The 20,705-nt window shown below is 40.4% G+C and overlaps 1 protein-coding gene and 1 long non-coding RNA gene across 3 annotated transcripts; both read left to right on the top strand.

The window, feature by feature from the left end:
- Positions 1-80: 80 nt before the first annotated feature.
- Positions 81-8,726, top strand: LOC122900282. 2 transcript variants are annotated; one of them, XR_006383209.1, is made up of 3 exons: positions 81-207; positions 8,243-8,401; positions 8,514-8,726. It is a non-coding gene; the product is annotated as an uncharacterized LOC122900282 (long non-coding RNA). The 2 variants fall into 2 exon arrangements; XR_006383210.1 differs by having other exon boundaries at positions 8,239-8,401.
- Positions 8,727-11,820: 3,094 nt separating this feature from the next.
- Positions 11,821-20,285, top strand: TAF13 (TATA-box binding protein associated factor 13). The gene is made up of 4 exons (XM_044238825.1): positions 11,821-11,888; positions 12,751-12,829; positions 16,082-16,179; positions 19,013-20,285. Exons 1-4 carry the CDS (start codon positions 11,862-11,864, stop codon positions 19,181-19,183), a joined length of 375 nt encoding a protein of 124 aa, XP_044094760.1. The 5' UTR covers positions 11,821-11,861; the 3' UTR covers positions 19,184-20,285.
- Positions 20,286-20,705: the final 420 nt, after the last annotated feature.

Below are 20,705 nucleotides of genomic sequence, written 5' to 3'. Positions count from 1 at the left end.
AGGCGAGCGCCGAATGCACTCAGGAGCGACTAGCAGATTGCGGAGCTAGGGGACTTGTATGGGCGGTGCTTGCTGTGTACTCCCGCGTAAAATAGGGCTTTCCGGGAGGCTTCTGAAGTGGCCATGGTAACCACATTTTTCCGGGTGTCTTTGCGGCAGTAGCGCGGGGGCCTAACCTGACCTGTTCATGTCGGTGAATTTGGATAGGTAAAGGCTTGCAGCTTTGCACTTTTTTTCTGCGCTGTGACAGCTAGTGTGTGTGTAAGCCGCAACCTTCCTGCGACGGAAAGGTATTGGTCCTGGGATTCCAACTAAGAGAACCCTTGACAGGGCGCCTGGGTGGCTCAGTGGGTTATAAGCCCCTGTCTTTGGCTCAGGTTATGATCCCGGAGTCCTGTGATCGAGTCCCACATTGGGCTTCCTGCTCCGCGGGGAGCCTGCTTTCTCCTCTCTCTGTCTGCCTTCCTCTCTGCCTATTTGTGATCTCTGTCAAATAAACAACATCTTAAAAATTAAAAAAAAAAAAAAGACAACTCCTGACAGCAGGGCTCATGAGGCCTCCAGACTTGCTTTTGGTGCGCTGCCCTTTCTTACTTTTACTTCTTTTATTTTCCTTCTTTTTTTTTTTTTTCTCTCTTTCTTTCTTTCCTTTTGCTACTGGGTATGCCAGAATTTTTTCTCCAGTTTTATTGAGAAATAATTGAACTACATCACTTTATCACTTCTTTCTTACTCCTTATGGAAATCAGAATAGTTAGGCTCTGAACTCTCAGAATGAAGTAAGAAACATAACAGAAACAAGCCACATATTTCACTCCACTCTATCGGGAAACATACAGATAAGTGCCTGTTTCTGTGGATTTTCCTTTAAACTTTCAGGAGAGGCCCAATACTCTGTTGTATTTAGTTAAATGCTGGGGTCACCTTGGACAGTTTAACCAGAAATCGGGGATATCAAGACAGCGCTTTTCACAAAACTTTCACAAGCTGAGGAGATAGCTACAGCCTAATGATGGGGATAGAGTGGAGGAGACAAAGCCGCAAGTTGCATTTTGTAATTCAAATTTTTAATTGGGCACAACTCGACCTGCTTTATTAAAATGCAAGGGGCGCCTGGGTGGCTCAGTCGCTGAAGCCTCTGCTTCTTGGTTTGGGCTCAGGTTACTGTCTGGGGTCCTGGGATGGAGCCTGGGTGGGGCTTCTCACTGGGGAGTCTGCTTGTCTCCCTTTCCTTCTGCCCACCCCCCCATGCTTGCTTGCGCGCTCTGTCTCTCAAATAAAAAAATAAAACATGGCGAGAGTGCAACTCAATCTTCTGAGGCCGAAATTTTAAGTAAGGTACCCAGTGATTTGACAAGGTCCTAAAAGAACTAAATGCCCCTCTTGTTGCAGTGCCATCTGCTCACTGCAGCCCGCTTAGTTACAGGAAAAAAAGCTCCCAAAATGTCTCCTTCTAAGAGCCGACGTGGAGAGGCAAGCCACAAGAAGTCTGATGCAACACAGACTCCTTGCAAAAATACACAGAAATGTGGGGGGGTGGGGGAGTATGGGGGGAGGAAGACACAAAGGACAAAGCCAGTAAGACAAGGCCAGATATATATATGCATATACACATACAAATCCCCCTGCCCAAATGAACTGCTCACAACCCTTCAAAAACAACATAAAAATCAGTAATTGTCTTGTCCTTTGAATTTTTCATCAATTGTTATCTAAATCAGCATCAACACTAATAATATCACTAGCGACTGACTGTTGATTCCCTGCACCCACAGAGCCCAAACCAAGTCCTAAATAAATTCATGTTTACTAATTTGCATTGATCATGTAGCTCACCTTCAACTAAAAAATTTCTCCTCTTTTTTGGTTACTGTTGAACAGTGCTAGCTTCACTGATCTGCACCTAATTGCTGTCTTTACTCAGGTTTTTCCACCGAAATACAGATGTTCCTAAGAAACCTACACCCTCTTTTTCTCATTATTTACTCTCACTTGGTGACCTATTCTGTTCATGGTTTCAACTACCAGCTCTTTGCAGAGTTCTTAAGTTGATGTCCTAGCCAAGCTCCAATCTTAATTTCTAATAGATGTTCTGCTGAAATCTGAAATGTTAAAAGCCAAATGCAATTCCCCTCCAATTTCCCAGTTTCTATGATTAATATTTTTCCCCCATCACTAAAGTTTAAATTTGTCAGTTATCTTTGAGTCAATTAACTTTTTTCAAGATGTCATTCAGATTTTTCCCTTTTTAAAAAAAAATATTTTACTTATTTATTTGACAGAGAGAGAGATCACAAGTAGGCAGAGAGGCAGACAGAGAGAGAGAGAGAGAGAGAGGGAGAAGCAAGCTCCCTGCTGAGCAGAGAACCCAATGCGGGATTCAATCCCAGGACCCTGAGATCATGGCCTGAGCCAAAGGCAGAGGCTTAAATCACTGAATTGCCTAGGTGCCCCCAGATTTTTCCCTTTTTAATCTCACAGCCATCATGTTAGTGATTTTACTATGTCAGTCTTCTTTAAACATCAGTTTTAGGGACGCCTGGGTGGCTCAGTTGGTTAAGCAGCTGCCTTTGGCTCAGGCCATGATCCCAGCGTCTTGGGATCGAGTCCCGCATTGGGCTCCTTGCTCGGCGGGGAGCCTGCTTCTCCCTCTGCCTCTGCCTGCCATTCTGTCTGCCTGTGCTTGCTCTCTCCCCCTCTCTCTCTCTGATAAATAAATAAAAATCTTTAAAAAAAAATCTAAACATCAGTTTTATCCTCCAGTAGTGAAAACTTACATTCATATAATGTTTTGACATTTCCAAAGCTACCACACCTTGTTGTACGATCCTATTTAATCCTCACAAGTGCCTTATTATAGTTCTGGTCTGTTAAACTGAGGACTAGAAAATTTTGCTCAAAATCACAACTGTTGTTTCCCGTAACAGCAAGAACTGGTGCTAAATACTGTTTAACTCTTTACCCTGCTATTCATGGCCTTCCAGTAGCACTTTCCACCGTTCTCCCAGTGGTAGACGTTAAGCTTCAGCTTTGAAAAGACTTCGGTGTTCTTCTAATGTACTTTTTGCTTTCACAGTTTTTGCTCATGCCATTTGCTGTTTTAGTGATAACTTTATCTCCTCATTTTGTACTAGAAGGAAACCACGCCTTTTTAAAAAATATTTATTTATTTATTTTAGAGAGCGAGAGAAAACACAAACAGGGGGAGGGGCAGAAGGAGAGGGAGACTCTCACGCTGACTCTGACTCCCCACTGAGCACAGAGCCTGATTCAGGGCTCCATCCCACCACCCTGAGACCATGACCTCTGAAATCAAGAGTTGGCCACTTCACTGACTGAGCCACCCAGGTACCTCAAAACCATCCCAATTTTTTTTTTAAAGATTTTATTTATTTATTTGACAGAGAGAGATCACAAGTAGGCAGAGAGGCAGGCAGAGAGAGAGGAGGAAGCAGGCTCCCCGCTGAGCAGAGAGCCCGATGCGGGACTCGATCCCAAGACCCCGAGATCATGACCCGAGCCGAAGGCAGCGGCTTAACCCACTGAGCCACCCAGGCGCCCCAAAACCATTCCAATGTTTGTCACTCTCTGAAAGATAAGTCTTTTCCCCCGTCATTCTCAGAATTTACGAATAAAGGTTTTTGTTTTGTTTTGTTTTGCTTTTTTTACGAATGAAGTTTAAGGGCAAAGACATGACAGTTGAAGAGCTGGGAAGAGTGATTGATTAGTTGGCTAGTTACTATTTCAAAGCACAGTGATAGTATCTTATTTTGATTAAGTAGTTATTTTATACTTGCTCAGAATTTGCCCATTTCTGTTTCTTTTTTCTACGTGTCTTTCTTCTTCCTGCTCCTTCTTCCCATTCTTATATTTATGTCCTTCTTTCTCTCTCTACCACATTTTTTCTTTTCCAGGTTTTATAAAGTAGTTTATCTTTTGATGGAATAAAACGAATCTCACCAGACTTTTGTTCCAAAATCTGTTATACCAAGAATTTTATATTTAAAAAATTAAATTCAAGTTTTCTTTCTGTAAAATTGGGTTGTACTGGTTGCTCCTTTCTAGGGTCATTGAAGGATTAAATGAACTGTTTACAACAATACCTGGCATGAAGTAAGCATTCCATAAAGGCTAGTTATTACTGTTGCTCTTAATCATTTGTTTAAAAAAATATTAACCAGTGTCTACTATATGCTGAGCACTTTGCTAGATTTTGCAGGAATAAAGGCAAAAATGAGTCCCTGCCCTCGAGAACAAACTGTGTTGGAGAAGATAGATGAATGAACACATTTAATAGAGCATAGGCATTATGTATATAATGACATTAGCTTTGATCCTCATAACTGTTTTGCAGAATATTTTTCAAATGAGAAATCTGAAACTCAAGGCGCATGGGTCACATCACATGGCTAGTTAGGATCCAAACCCAGCTCTGTCTGACTTCAGAGCTCCTTCCCCTTGTTTTCATACTGCTTCAAATTGGGATGCTTTCCACTGATACTAATATTTGATGGTTTTGTTCCAAGCATTAGTGTCTCTGTCATCCTGGAAAGCACCATATAGCCTTCCATCAGGCCAAAGCCTGGGCCTTGGGCTTTTGCAGCCAAACTGCAAGGAATAAATAGAGCCCCAGTGACTGGGGACTCAGTTCAGACAGTCCCTTCTCAGTTCATTTCAGCCTTCACTGGAAGACAGGCAGTTGTTGCCAAACACCTGTCAGTCAAGAACAGTGGCCTATTTGTTCGGGTTGTTGTGGTCACTGTGGTGAACATTAATCAGTCATGGGGACCATGACAATGGCATTCTGGTTTAACCAAAGAGTAAGTTCAGTCCCAAAGGGCCAGCTTGCAACAATAGCTTCATTTGAATTACAACATATTTGAAAAAGGATGTTAAACAGGCATTAATTTATGCTATAAATATTTATTCCAGGACTTCAGAGCCTAAGGAATGTACTAGCCTTTGGGAGCTCAAAGATGAATGAGAAACAGACTCCGTTTTTAATAAGATTTAGTAGACAAGATAGGCTGTGTGTATAAATCACCAGAAAATACAGTAGAAAGTGAGAAGTGTTGAAAGAAAATGAAAATTAAGTGCTATGGGAGAGTAAAGGAAAAAGTGCTTTCAGCTGGAGAGCTCCTCCTTGGTGGAGGTGCAGAGATTTTAGCTGGGCTGGAAAGGCACGTGTAGCATTCCATTGAGAAGGTTTAATAGTGGGAAAGGAGTAGAGTGATCAAAGGCATGGAAATGCGAAGGCACAGGATAAATTTGGGGGTACAGCATGCTCTTGACTTTCTCCTTTAACTGGCTAACTCCATTTGTCCCTCAGGTCTCAGTTCAAACCCTGCCTGCTCAAGGAAGTCATCTCTGACCTTCTTGGGTTGCCTTCCCCATCATAAACTATCAGAGTATACAATATCTATTCAGTTCATGTCCCCCTGCTACACTGTAAGGTTCATGAGCTTGGGACTGTGTATTTTCAATGTTTGCCATTATCCACAGTCCATTACCAGTGCTTCACATTTTACAGGTGCTTGTGAAATTTTTGTTGTGTGAATAATTGAATGTGGTCTTGTGGAACTGGAATGTAGAGTTCATGAAGGAGAACGGCAGAAAATGCTGCTGAAAGATAGGTTCTGGAATAAAAACAGCTGACACAGAATGTTGACTACATGCCAGGTACAGTTCAAAGCACCTTCTAGGTGTTGACGCATCCAAGTGTCCTAATAACCTTAGAAGGTTAGTAAATTATCTCCATCTCACAGGTAAGGAAGGGATGTATTAAGAGGTCAAGTAAGTTGTCTCAAAAATAGCACAACTGGCGGGGCGCCTGGGTGGCTCAGTGGGTTAAGCTGCTGCCTTAGTCTCAGGTCATGATCTCAGGGTCCTGGGATTGAGTCCCATATCGGGCTCTCTGCTCAGCAGGGAGCCTGCTTCCTCCTCTCTCTCTGCTTGCCTCTCTGCCTACTTGTGATTTCTCTCTGTCAAATAAATAAATAAATAAATAAAATCTTAAAAAAAAATAGCACAGCTGGTAATTAATACTGCTAGGATTTTTTTTTTTTTTTGAAAGAGAGAGAGAGTCTTTGTGTGTGCCAGGGCACACACTCTTGCACAAGGTACTGGGAGGGGCAGAGGGGGAGAGAGAGAATCTTGAGCAGATTTTGTGCTGAGTACTGAGCCCAATTCGGGGCTCCATCCCACGACCTTGTGATCATGACCTGAGCAGAAAGCAAGAGTGGGACGCTCAACTGACTGAGCTGCCCAGGTGCCCCAAGTACAGCTAGGATTTTAAAACCGACTCATCTGACCCCAGAGCCTGCAAGTTTAACCAAAGGATACGAGCATTCTTTGGTAAAGAAGTCGATGGTTAAGACTGCACAAGATTATTGTGGAAATTCTGAAAGCCACTTAAAAAAAAAAAAATGGCACTATCTCACTCAGCCCCAAACAGGGAGTGGCACTGTAGAAGTCTGTATACTAGGATGGAGGGGAAGGAGTGGGGGTGGGGTGGAGGGTGGGAGCAGAGAGTGAGGGTGAGATTGCTTATCTTCTCCTGGTTTTGGGGTATTTGGGACTACCTGCCTGCCTTCTCCTATTCCATCCTAATACACCACCCAGCCTCCTGTTTTCCTCATTTCTGATAGTCCCTCCCCCTGCCTTTCTGTCCAAATTTTTCTCCCACAACTCAGCTCTACTGCTCCCTCCTATCAGCTACTGCTGTCTGCCTCTGTGCTGACTCCATTCTTTTGGGAACAAATCTCTTTTGTCATTAACCTTCCCTTTAGAAGCTCATTCCACCTTTTTTTTCCCCCATAATGAAAACCCGACTTTTTCTAGCAGTTAGCTAAGCATCCAGCACAAATTCACAGCTTTACTCATTCGGTAATCATTTATTCAAAGACCACTTTCCTTGATCCTATTGCCCTTTAAGGCTATTTTCACCTGTTTGCTTTTCTACCCTTCACTGTCCAACTATACGCTCATTCCTTAACCTCTTATAATCTGGCTTCTGTCTTCACTAGTGTCCTGGAACTATTTTGTCCAAATTATTTTACCACTTCCTAATTGTCAGACCCAAGGTCTCATCCTAAATCTCTTAAACTCTTAATCTCTGTGGCATAGAGCATTCCTGACCACTTGCTTCTTTTTGGAAAATTTTCTCTTTTAGCTCTCAAAATATGTTCTTTTCCTCCTCATCTTTCTTCTTTATCTTTTCCTACTATTAAAAATGATTAAAGAGATTTAGGAAAAGGTCTTGGATTTGAACACTTCATGAAGCAGACAGTCTTGGAGAACTGTAAAATGGGGTGGAAGCAGAATGCTTTTATAGGATAAAGAATAAAGAAAAAGAAAGAAAAAAATGAATATATCGGATTGGCTGGCTGATAGTCAACCTTGTTGGGAGTAAGAAAGCCCAGAATTGGCCTGGCATTTGGGGATTGGCTAAGGAATATGCTGCATTTCTGGTCAAACAGAGCAATTGAGTTTCCATTTGCTGATATGGCATCTGGGACAGGAAAGGTTCCATTGTGGGTCTAGAAATTTCTTTCAACACTACCTCTTAGACCATTCTGTCAGTCTTTTCTGTTTCTTTCTTTCTTTCTCTCTAAAGATTTTATTTATTTATTTGACACAGAGAGAGTGATCACAAGTAGGCAGAGCGGCAGTCATGGGAGGGAGGGTGCGGGGAAGCAGGCTCCCCACTGAGCAGAGAGCCTGAAGCGGGGCTCCATCCCAGGACCCTGAGATCATGACCTGAGCCGAAGGCAGAGGCTTAACGCACTGAGCCACCCAGGTGCCCATGTCTCTTCTGTTTCTTGATGTACCATTTCTAAGGATCTGCTCTGTGCCCCCCTTCTCTCTTGCCTTAGTTGCTACGCAGTCTTTAAACTGTCACCTTTGTGTTGATGTCTTCCACACCATTTTCTTTGGTCCTAATTTCTCTGTGGATTTCCAGGTCTACATGTTTGTCTGTCTATAGGACATCTCTAAACTCTTAAGACTGAGCTCATTTTCTTCCCCCACCCCAATAGCTTTCCTATTTTACTTTCCAATTTATATTAATAACATCCCATCCATCTGGATGAAAACCTCTCTCTCCGTAGCTCTCAGATTGATTCAGACACAAAGTCCTGTAAATTCTACCTCCCAAATTTCCTTCTTTTTAATTCAGGTTCTAATCATCTCTCATCCACGGTCTCCCTGCTGTAGTGATTTTTTTTTTTCTTTTTAAAGATAGGGTCGTGTGTCTCTTCTGCTGAAAGACCTCCCAGGAGCAGTGCAGAGTGAAATTCAGTCTCTGAAGAGAAAATGCCAGGCCTTTCACACTCTAACTCCAGCTTCATTCCAGCCTCATTTCCTGCATCCCCACCTAACAAACTGGGCTCTGGTGGCTCTGGTAATTCACCTGAAACAGTTCTTTGAAGCATACAATTACTTTTCACTCTATGTGCTTTATTTCTGCTCTGCTCATAACTGCATTTTTTTATCTTTTATATTTTGGATCTCAGGTTCAGAAGGCTGAATTATTGATGCTCTGCAGTCCATGACATACTAATGTAATTGGCCTTCCAAAGTCCTTCACCTGTTACTTATCTGTGCATTGCCCCATGACCTTTCAATGTATTTTATGTCTATGGTTTTTTAATTTGTTCCTGTAAAATATCTGCTTTTTTGCATGTCTCTGTATTTAATTTACATTATAGATCTCATTGGGTTTCTTTTTTTTTTTTTTTAAAGATTTTATTTATTTACTTGACAGACAGAGATCACAAGTAGGCAGAGAGGTAGAGAGAGAGGAGAAAGCAGGCTCCCTGCTGAGCAGAGAGCCCGACGTGGGGCTCTATCCCAGGACTCTGGGATCATGACCGGAGCCGAAAGCAGAGGCCCAACTCACTGAGCCACCCAGGTGCCCCTCATTGTGTTTCTTTTTAAATTTAGTGCTATGTTTCTAAGCTCCGTCCACATTGTCAATCTATTACTTCTGATTGATGCATAAATTTCTTGGTGTACACCCAGCACATTTTATCTGTCATTGATAATGGACACTCTAAATTTTTTTTAAAGATTTTATTGATTTATTTGACAGACAGAAATCATAAGTAGGCAGACAGGCAGGCAGAGAGAGGGGAGGGGGTGAAGCAGGCTCCCTGCTGAGCAGAAAGCCCGATGTGGGGCTCGATCCCAGGACCCTGGGATCATGACCTGAGCTGAAGGCAGAGGCTTAACCCACTGAGCCACCCAGGTGCCCCACTCTGAATGTTTTTTACCTCAACACCCAGACAAGGCCAGAGTTTCATCACTAACACAGCAATTCTCAACCCTATCAGACTCAACAATATTCCTTAAATAACAAAAGTATTATGTCTCCTTTATTATTCTGAAATGACATACACACAGATCGTATGACCTACTGTGGTAGGCAGCCTCTCAGAGAACTCCAATGATATCTGCCTCCTGGTATACTCATCCTTGTGTAATCCCCTCTCCTTGACTGTAGGCTGCATTTAATTGAATTCTCTTAAATAGAATTGGACAGAAGTGATGGGATGCCACCTATAGGGTTAGCTTACCAAAAACCAAACCAAACCAAAACAACAACAAAATACCCCTGTGGCTTCTGTCTTGAGCGTTCCTAATTCTCTCCCTCCTCTGTGCTGAGAGAAGCAGCTGCCATGTTGTAAGCTGCCATTTGGAGAGGACCATGTAGCAAGAAACTGAGGGAGGCCTCTGGCAATAGCCAGTGAAGAACTGAGGACCTTAGTCTAACAACCTGAAGGCACTGAATCCTGTGGACAACCATGTAAGTGATTTGGGAGGTGGATCTTTCCCCATTAATACCTCAGACAAGACTGCAGCACCAGCCAAACACCCTGCCAGCAACATAAGCGACCTTGAGCTAGCTGAACTGCACCCAGCTAACCTGCACCCAAATTCCTGACCCACAGAAAATGTGTGATAAATGTTTGTTTTAAGCCACTACATTTAGGGATAATTTATTACAGAACAACAAATAACAAATATACCAATAATTTTAAAATAATATATAATGCCCTGTTGTAATATAAAGATAAAATATAGATAGTGAATTATAATATGTGTTTCAAGATATGAATGTTTAGGCATGGCTACACTAGAGGGTATAATGGTTCCAGATGCTTGCACCTATCTGTAGAATGACTATGAATGCAGGAACTACAAATGCAGAAGGACTCCAGTCCTTGGTCTACTCAAATTATTACAAGTGATGGTGACATTATTTCCTGACATAGTTCATAGTTCTTGGTATGTTCCAAACAAAAGAAAGTACAGTATCCCTTCAGTTTTAGGGTACTTACTATTTTGGGAAAAACTGTCAGTTCATTCCTCCCATCCACTTTCACAAAGCTCATACACCAAATGCGGGTTTCTTTTCCCACACCAAACGTTCTGTGACGCCAGCTGGTGTCCTACAATCTAACTCAATTCTGACACTACCTACCTGGAGATAGTGTTAGATCCCATGGGCTAAGGGCTCAGTCCCACAAGACTGCCTCCCACTTTAGATGCCAATCACAAGTAGTAGGTCCCAGGTTACCCATATGTCTGTCCAACTTGGCTACAAACCAGAGGTTCCCATGACATCCTCCCCCTTGGATTTCTTTGCTAGAACAGGTCACAGAACTTAGGGAAATATTACTTAGATGAACAGCCAGATGATGAGAGTGAGATCTGGGAGGGTGCTAAGTGAAGAGCTTCTGTCCCTGTGGAGCTGGGGGTGTGTCATTTTCTCCATAGGTGGATGTGTTCCCCAACCTGTTAGCTCTCCAAACCCCCTACTACTGGGATTTTTTTAATGCATCGTATAGGCATGATCAATCATTAACTACATGTTCAGCCTCCCTCCACTCTCTGGAGAATGGGAGCTGGGGCTGAAAACTCCAACCTCCTGATCATGGCTTGGTCTTTCTGGTGACCAGCCCCAACCAGGAGCCCACCCTGAATTGCCTCATGAGAACAAAAGATGCTCCTCTGCTCTTACCACTTAGGAAATTTCAAGGGTTTTAGGAGTTCTTTGCCAGGAACCGGCACCGGAGACCACTACATGTATTTTATATTATCTCACAGTTGCATTCCTAGAAAATTAAGTGTAAATTAGCTTAGGACATGCTTTGTGTCTGTATGTTAACAAAGATAAGTTCTAGGCTCAGATAAAGAAAAATTTTTCATTCGCATGAATGTTTAGCAGGACATTCATTGTGGGACTTTTCCTTGTGTGGCATCATGTCTTGCATGCAGAACATCTGATATCCCTAGCTTCAGCCTTCTAATGCCAGTGGTTTTCCTCATTGTTCTGAACACAAAGCTCCCCACCAACATTTAATCCTCAACCTAAGGGGTGGTGTTTTCCTTTTAAAAACTAGTAGCGAAGAAATACATACCCAATAACCCGTATAGTACTTGTCAGTTAATAACAGTGTAACTATAAATTGTTAAAATTGTGTAAATACACTCTTGGGGCAGCGCAAGGACCACCGGCACCCCCAATGACGCAGAGCTTCACAGCCCCAAAACAGGAACCGGTGATTCGAGATGTAGAGGCCAATTCAGGGCCACAACAAGATACACACCCCTCAGCCCATGATTTCATTTTCTTTGCTAATGTTTATTAAATCGTGATTTTGATCACAAAGCCTAAAGCTCACGCCGCTCTCCCTAAACTCCCCGGGAGTCTACTATCAGTCGGCCTGTATCCCCCCGCCCCTCCCCGAGGGCCGACTAGGCCCCGCCCCTCCCGGCGCGTTACCGGAAGTGAGGCAGAGGAAATAGTAAAACCCGCTGGGAGGGAGGCGGCGGAGTCTTGTAGGCTGGCTGGGGGCATGGCAGACGAAGAGGAAGACCCTACTGTGAGTGACCACCACCGTTCCAACCCACTCTTTTCTTCACTCCCTGGGGGACAGAAGCGGAGCCCGAGTTCAGAATCATTCGGGATTTTCCTTAGCGAATTCACTCTAGAGAGTTCGGGGACTTCACGCCGTGCTAGCCTTTCTCTTCGGATTCATCTCTTAGTACGTGGGGCAGGACGTTAAGAAGAGTAGAGAGGTGGCTCGTTGTTCTTTGCTTTAGGGTCTGTATTTGCTAGACACTCCGTGAATCGCCTGGACAGTCATCAGAGGACAAAGCTAGTATTTGTTAGCTCTCATTAGCAACGGACACTGCCGCTGGTAACAAAACTACATGCTCACTCTAAAGTTGGAGGAAGATAATGCACCGACAGTTAGGGAATCTGGATTCCAAAATTTCTGTTTCTGTGAGCAAGTTCCTTGACTTTAAGCCTGGTTTTTGTCATAAAATGGGGTTAAGGCTTATTTGAGGAAAGTTTCTAGCTCTGTATAAGCAGTGCTTAGTAAATACTACTTTTGCTTACTTTGACTCAATACCAACCCCTTTGTTTTAAATACCAACTCTTATTAGTAAAACTGTAGTAATAGGCTACCTAGTTGGTTAAAAAATAAATAAATAAAGTTTGGTCATTGGAACTCTTCCAGGAGAGGCAGTAGGATTATTTGTTAGGAACATTGTAGAAGCCATTCCTGCATGAGTGGGAAGTCGGACTGGACAGTCTTTAAAGCTCCCCAAATGCTCATATATTTTTTTTTAGGCTTTCTGGCATGATATCAGTGTTGAAAAATGGAAAAAAATTAATGTTAATTATTTAAAAATCAAATGCGGTGCTTGACATTTCTGTATATACGTTCTAACTTATAGTTTGAGGAAGAAAATGAAGAAATTGGAGGAGGTGCAGAAGGCGGACAGGGTAAAAGGAAGAGACTTTTTTCTAAAGAATGTAAGTAATATTTGACAACGATTTAATTACAGACAATAAAAACTTTCAGACACGTCTGTTCAAAGTAGATTAATGTTCTGGATTTGTTTCTCTGTGGGGACCGTATTCTCCGATTTGCTTATAAAATTCTCTTTAACTTCTGAATCATAGATACTAGTGATCTTAACCTCAAATTATATATGTGTAGGTGGGTGGGTGTATACACTTTTTTCTTTTTTCCTTTTTTTTTTTTTTTTAAAAGTGAGGAAATGTGATCAGTGTTTCAATTCAGGACCTTAGAATATTACCTCCATTACTTTTTTTGTCTGTTACTATTGCAGCAGAACTCCTTTGACTATAAGTCAAAGGTTTTAATGGATCCTGGGACAGGTGCCAAGGGTAAGGAATTAAGTTGGGGCTTTGGACTAAGGCATTGGACAAGACAGAAAGGTGATGAACAGTGTAATACATGACAGTGAAATAGAGATTATAATGTATTTGTTCTGTAGTGCATTCCCTCAGTAGACATGTTTGACTCTTTGGCAGCAGCAAGAGGGAGCGCTGCTGTTCCTAGTGATGGTTAAAGTCACCCCCTGAAAGGCACTGTGCCAACGTGCTCTCCATCCTGTGTCCTTTACACATAGTAGTGGCTGAGTATTGACAGATGGGACAACACGTGAATATATGGTTTATTTATGCTGGGTCAGACAAGTGGTTCCCAAATGCTCTTGAATCTGCAGTTAGTAGGTTATATTTTTATTTTTTTAACGACTCAGATTCTCCTTATGTCAATTTCTCATCCTAAGCCGACCACTCTTTGATCCATCTTTGACATTGTTTACTACATTTGTATGTGTTTTTACTTCTTACATTTGTATGTGTTTTTACTTCTTACGTCAGCCTAAGAAGGAGGATTTCCACACCAGAGCATCCCAGAGTGATGTTTGCATTGTCAGTTCTTAGTAGAAACCTTTGTTCTACTTGGATTGCTTTATTTTTGTGATGATAAGAATTCGGGATTTTCACAACCTTCTCCTTGTCTTACCTAAATCTTGATAGACATTACTGGCAAAATCTGTTCTCCTAAACCTTCTTTTTAAAAAATTTCTTGCTACTATAACATAAAGTTTCAAAGCATTCATTGGCATTTTTTGGTGTCTTTACAAACCCTTTAACCAAATGCAGTTTATATACATACTAGTGAATTACACCCACCAAAATGGTAATGGTAAAGTATCTTCCTTAAATATTTAAGGCAGAATAGCAAGCTTACAATGAAGAATCCTGGAAGACAAATGATGTCTAAAGTATTACCCAAATGATTAAAGTCAGTATCACCAGTAATATGTATTAATATTATGTACCTCTGATCTGATGCATTAAGAGGGATCATCACCTCTATGGTACCCTCTCTGGTAATGTGTAACCACAGTCAAATCATGAGAAAACACCAGACAAATCCATATTGGAGAACATTCTACCAGATCACTAACCAGTATCCTTCCAGCGTGTCAAGGTCATGAAAGATGAGAAAAGTCTGAGGAACTGTCACTGCTTATTAGAAAGTAAGGAGGCATGATAGCTAAATAGTGTGGGATCCTGACAAAGAAAAAGGACATTAGTTGAGAAATTGGTACAATCTGAGTAACTTCTGTACTTGTATCAGTGTTAATTTCTTAGTTTTGATAAATATCTGTGGCTCTGTAAGATGTTAACATCAGGGTATGGTGGATAGAGGGTATTTGGGAGCTCTGTACTATTTTTGCAACTCTTGTTAAGTCTGAAATTACCTCAAAAAAGAAAAGGCAAAAAAGTTGTCAGAACCCAAGAGGGAGAAAAAATATTGGCTCTTGTGTTTGCTTAGTACCCCTGTATCTGGACCTATAGGCTCCTGTCAGTTTAAATCATAGGGATATCTCTGTCCCAGCCTGACTTCCAAATCACTCCTTTCTTTTCCTCCCTAGGCTGGTGTACCTAATACTCCTTTCAGTTTAACCAGCTTTTGCTTCTCCTAAATAAGAATTACTTTTAATATACTCATTTCTTCCTTTAGAAGTATTCTAGGGTTTTGTTGTTGTTGTTGTTGTTTTACTGTACTTAAATTGTACTAGTCGTAAATGAACAGCTTGATGAATTTTATGTTATTTACCTATACTTATAACCACCACTCAGATCAAGATATAAAACATTTCCAACTTATGATCGGTTTTTTGTTGTTATTGTTATTGTTGTTGTTTTAACATTTATATACCCTTTTCAGAATCTGGTAAGAGTGGATTATTCTTTGCAGAACAATCCACACACACAAACAATATATAAAATTTTTGCATATAATTTCAGCAGGGTTCAAGGATTTCTCAAAGCCTGTCCATAGACTAACTGGGGATTAATAGACTATAGGATGATAATCCATCTGGATCCCATCTGGCTTAAGCCCAAGAAGTATAATACTTTTGAGGGTAGCACTATAGACTCTGGAGCCAGATCAGCTGTGTTCAAACATGGGCTTTATCTCTTATTATCTGTGTGACCTTGGGTAAATCACTTAGCTCAGTGCCTCAGTTTTCTCACCTAAATGGAATAGGGGTAATAATAGTATTTACTGGAAAGGGTTGCTGTGAGGATTAAATGAGGTGGGGGTTTTTTTTTTTATTACTCTGTATTGAATTTTTTTCTCTTTTGCATTTTCTGTGGTTCTTTCAGATGTTAGCTGTGCATTGATCTGGAGAATGAAATATGAAATATCAAGATTCTACATAGTTTGCTTTCTCCATTTGATTCCCCTTTTCTTCATATAAGAAGAAATTGGAGCACTTTCTCTCATGTCCTTTTCCCTGTGTTGGTATCAGAAAGACCTTGTCTTCTCTTTTCCAGTGCCCCCACTGCCCTCCCCTCACCCTACACCATATATGCACAGAACACTCCCAGTGAGGACTAAGCCATTGGTACTCATCCTTTCACTGCCATGGAGTTTCCTAATTCAAGTTATTCCAGGGTTGTTGGCGAATAGGTAATAGAGGTTAGGGAAAGAATATTGATGTCAGGGTTTTGTAGTTGGGAGGGAACAGGAGTTCCTACTAGGGAAGGACAGGTAGGAATAGTTGGTTATGAGATCTTGGTTAAAATCCCTTACATCTAAGTCCATACTTGCAGACACAATGTAAATATGTTCATACAGGTATTTTCTCTATCTTGGTCCATTTATAATTTGAGAAAAGTGTTGTTAAATTGTTAAATTTGTTCAAGTGAACAAAAACAATTGTTCTTTTACAGTGCGATGTATGATGTATGGGTTTGGGGATGACCAGAATCCTTATACTGAGTCAGTAGATATACTTGAAGACCTTGTCATAGAGTTCATCACTGAAATGGTAAGATTTTTTTGTAATTGGTCTTAGTTGACTGAGCAATAGAGCTGAAATTCTAACTTTGAGTTAAGACTAGAACTATGCCATCCTTTTGAAATAATCTTACCCATTTGAGGGCCTTTTTGTGGAAGTTACCAATTACTATTTATCATTAAAGATATATAGAAGGGGCGCCTGGGTGGCTCAGTGGGTTAAAGCCTCTGCCTTCGGCTCAGGTCATGATCCCAGGGTCCTGGGATTGAGCCCCGCATCGGGCTCTCTACTCAGCAGGGAGCCTGCTTCCCTTCCTCTCTCTCTGCCTGCCTCTCTGCCTACTTGTGATCTCTGTCTGTCAAATAAATAAATAAAATCTTAAAAAAAAAAAAGATACATAGATACATAAAGATATTCATGTGTACATATGTACACATAAAATATGCTACCTCTCCTGAATTTTTTTTTTTAATTTTATTTTTTTTAAAGATTTTTATTTATTTATTTGACAGAGAGAGATCACAAGTAGACAGAGAGGCAGGCAGAGAGAGAGGGAAGCAGGCTCCCTGCTGAGCAGAGAGCCCGATGCGGGACTCGATCCCAGGACCCCGAGATCATGACCCGAGCCGAAGGCAGCGGCTTAACCCACTGAGCCACCCAGGCGCCCCACCTCTCCTGAATTTTATTTGTAAGAACATAATTATAAGATCCTTGAATAAAATTTAAAAAATAATAACCATAGTGCAATCATCTAATGTAAGTTTTCTCCTTCCACTATTTATTTAAATGTATATAATGCTGGGGTGCCTGGGTGGCTCAGTCAGTTAAGCCTCTGCCTTCAACAAACCATAAGAGACTCTTAATCTCAGGAAAGAAACTGAGAGTTGCTGGGGGATTGGGGGAGGGATAGGGTGGCTGGGTTATGGACATTGGAGAGGGTATATGCTATGGCGAGTGCTGTAAATTGTGTAAGACTGATGATTCACAGACCTGGACCCCTGAAGCAAACAATACATTATATGTTAATAGAAAATTTTTTTAAAAAGCCTCTGCCTTCAGCTCAGGTCATGATCTCAGGATCCTGGAAGTTCTACATTGGGGTCCCTGCTTAGCAGGGAAGTCTGCTTCTCTGTCTCTCCTCTCATGCTCTCTCTCCAATAAGTAAATAAAGTCTTTAGAAAAAAGTATGCAATGATTATATAGTGATAATCATGGTAAACATTTTTTACTTAAAATTTTACAGTGCATACTTTCTATATTCTAATCGCAGTTACTTTAGTAGTTAAATGAAGTTACTTATGGATTATTAAGTGAATAGATACTTTTGAATGACCATATTCATGAAATTGCCTCCTGTCTCCTTAGATATATTCACAGGGATGGAAATACTGAGTTTGGTTGTGTTCCTGTGAATTTTTACCATGTTATGGATTATTTCCTTCATACAGAATAATAGAAGTAAAATTCCTGTGTCAGAGTATGCATTTTTAAACATTATTTTCCATTTATAAAAAATAATACTTATTAAATTTAGGAAGTATAAAAAAGTTCAGGAAAGGGGCACCTAGGTGGGTCAATTGGTTGGGCATCTGCCTTCTGCCCAGGTCGTGATCTCAGGGTCCTGGGATTGAACCCTACATCAGGCTCTCAGTTCATCGGGGAGTCTGCTACTCCCTCTCACTCTCCCTCTATGCTCTCTCTCGCTCGCTCTCTCAAATAAATAAATAAATAAAATCTTTAAAAAAAACATGCAGGAAAGAAAATAGAAATCTGTAATCCTTCCACCTATTGACAACTAATGCTGAGATTTTGGTGACTATTTTCCTGTTTTTTTTGCACATTATTTATTTATTTATTTGACAGAGATCATAAGTAGGCAGAGAGGCAGGCAGAGAGAGAGGGGCGGGGAAGCAGGCTCCATGCTGAGCAGAGAGCCTGATGTGGGCTTGATCCCAGGTCCCTGGGATCATGACCTCTCTGAAGGCAGAGGCTTTAACCCACTGAGCCACCCAGGCGCCCCTGCACATATTTTTAAACTTCATTAAATTGAAATCATACAGTATATTTTATCATAGAGCCTGCTTTTCCACTTAAGTAGAACTCTGTCCCCCATGTCTTTCCCTAACACTCTATAATTTTAATGGCTTCATAATATTAATTGATTGGATGTGCCCAAATTTATTTAATGCCATACTAAATACTTAGATTCTTCTTTTTTAGTCATTAGAAATAATGCTATAATGAACCTTTGTATTTTAAAGTATTTATTTGAGAGAGAGAGAACAGGAGAGAGAATGAATAGGGGGAGGGTCAGAGGGAGAAGCAGATTGCCCGCTGAGCAGGGAGCCGGACCTGCGGCTCGATCCTGGGACTCCAGGATCATGACCTGAGCCAAAGGCAGATGCTTAACTGACTGAGCCACCCAGGCACCCCAGACTTTTGTTTCTGTACAGGATGAATATATGATAGGAGAGGAGACTTTCTTGAAGAAAACCTACCACTATTTCTCAACTACTGAGACAATGAAGTGTGCAATTACAAAGAAATTATATAATTATTTTATAAAAATGAAGACAAAAGCTACGTAGATCAAAAAAGAAACCTCAATAGATTTAGTTTTAATGTCTTTAGTATTAATATCTTTAGTATTAAAAAATGTCTATGAACCATTAAGAGAAACATTCCTATAACACAGTAGCAAGTGGACAAAGGACCCGAATAGAAAGACAATTCACAAATGAATAGCTATAATAATTAGAAGAGAAAATCTTCAAACTCACCAGTATTAAATAAATGCAAATTAAAAGAGTAAAATATTAGATTTGTTTAATTTAATTTAATTTAATTTATTTCTTTGTAATAGACTCACAAGGCAATGTCAATTGGAAGACAAGGTCGGGTACAAGTTGAAGATATCGTCTTCTTGATTCGAAAGGACCCAAGGAAGTTTGCTAGGGTTAAAGACTTGCTTACTATGAATGAAGAATTGAAACGAGCTAGAAAAGCATTTGATGAAGCAAACTATGGATCTTGACACCTGTACTTTCTGAAGCTTCATTATCTTCTGAGGAAACTATATATAATAACTGTATATTTTCCACAGTGAGGTTTCAGTTTCTAGCCATGTATATATGCAAGATGGAGAAACAGATTTTTCAGCTTTTATTTTCATGTCTTTGTTTTTAGAGTGATATTTGAGCCTTGAATTTCCTGCCCTTATATGACTGTACTTGAATTACTTACTGGGTTTTTAATGGCCACATGTAAGTTGAAGTACCTTGCAAACCAGGCGGTTCCTTCTGACTGTTTAAATGATGAAGTAGTATTTATGTATTGGGTGTATTTTGTGCCATTGTAGGCTAAACCATAGATGTTTAATATATGAAATCTATATTAAAAGGGCCCCTTTGACTATGATTGCTAAGACATGTTTCATGTATTCTAAAGTTTTTAGACTACAGTGATCTAATTATTAAAAGATAGTGAACTGGTTTGCTTTTTTATTTTTTTTTTTTTAAGGAGAAGATGATACAGGAAAATAACAGTCTTTTGTAGGAATGTTTATCTAACATATTTGTTTTTTAGTATTCTTTACATTACAAGAAGGTTTTTTTTTTAATTTTTTAAACTAAAAGTTTCATGTGAATTCTTCCGTATTGGAAGGCTTTTGATTTAAAACCTTTTGGGCTTATAATGTACTAGTTGTCAAATTTTAAGGGAACTCATTTTCCCAGGTCACATTAAAGCTTCTAAAAGTAAATGCTTTCAGTAGTAGGAATGGTATTGCTTAAAAAGCTGATGGCAGGATAAGCACTTGGGATAGTGTTTTATTAACCTATTTGTTAGTACTTGTTTGTGGAAACGTGTACTCGACTAAACCATATATGGCTATGGAAACCACTTTTGTATTTCAGGATATACAGGTTTTGTGTGTGTTTAGCTTACTGTATTAAATTATTACACTTAGTTTAAAATAAAGATTAAAACTGCATTTAAAGGGATTACTGAATATTACTCTTTGTGGAACAGTGTTTGTGCGGTGCTTATAAACATCTGTAAGTCAGCATGTAGGAGAATTTCCCTTTCTTAATCTGTTGGTACAAGGAATAAAGTGGAAAATTAGATTAATAATTGAATTTGACTATGTGATTTATCAGCTTTTTCTCCCCATTACTAGTAATATGGTTCTGGCTGCTTAATCTCACTGAAGACTTTTTTTTTCTATATTCTTATAATTCCCCTGAATTGATACTGAGATTCAAGATAGCTGGGCTGAATTTTTTGTTACTTAAAAAAATAAAAACCAGGGCACCTGGCTGGCTCAGTTGGTAGAGCCTGTGACTCTCAGTCTGAGGGTCATGAGTTCAAAGCCCTGTATTGGACATGGAGCCTACTTTTTAAAAAAAAAAAAAAAAAAGGAGGCAAAACCAATTGAAAAGCTACTCTGCTCCAGTCTAAGCTGAAATCAAGAATGCAAGTGGAATAGTGACATCTCAATATTGCTATTTTTGCTAAACAGGGTGTACTTCACCCTGAAGAAAGAACTGGTAATAATT

This window comes from Neovison vison, chromosome 2, assembly GCF_020171115.1.
Source record: "Neovison vison isolate M4711 chromosome 2, ASM_NN_V1, whole genome shotgun sequence".
NCBI classification, from domain to species: Eukaryota; Metazoa; Chordata; class Mammalia; order Carnivora; family Mustelidae; genus Neogale; species Neogale vison.
The sequence above is the reverse complement of the archived record's forward strand: the minus strand, read 5'-3'. Positions and strand labels throughout refer to the sequence as shown.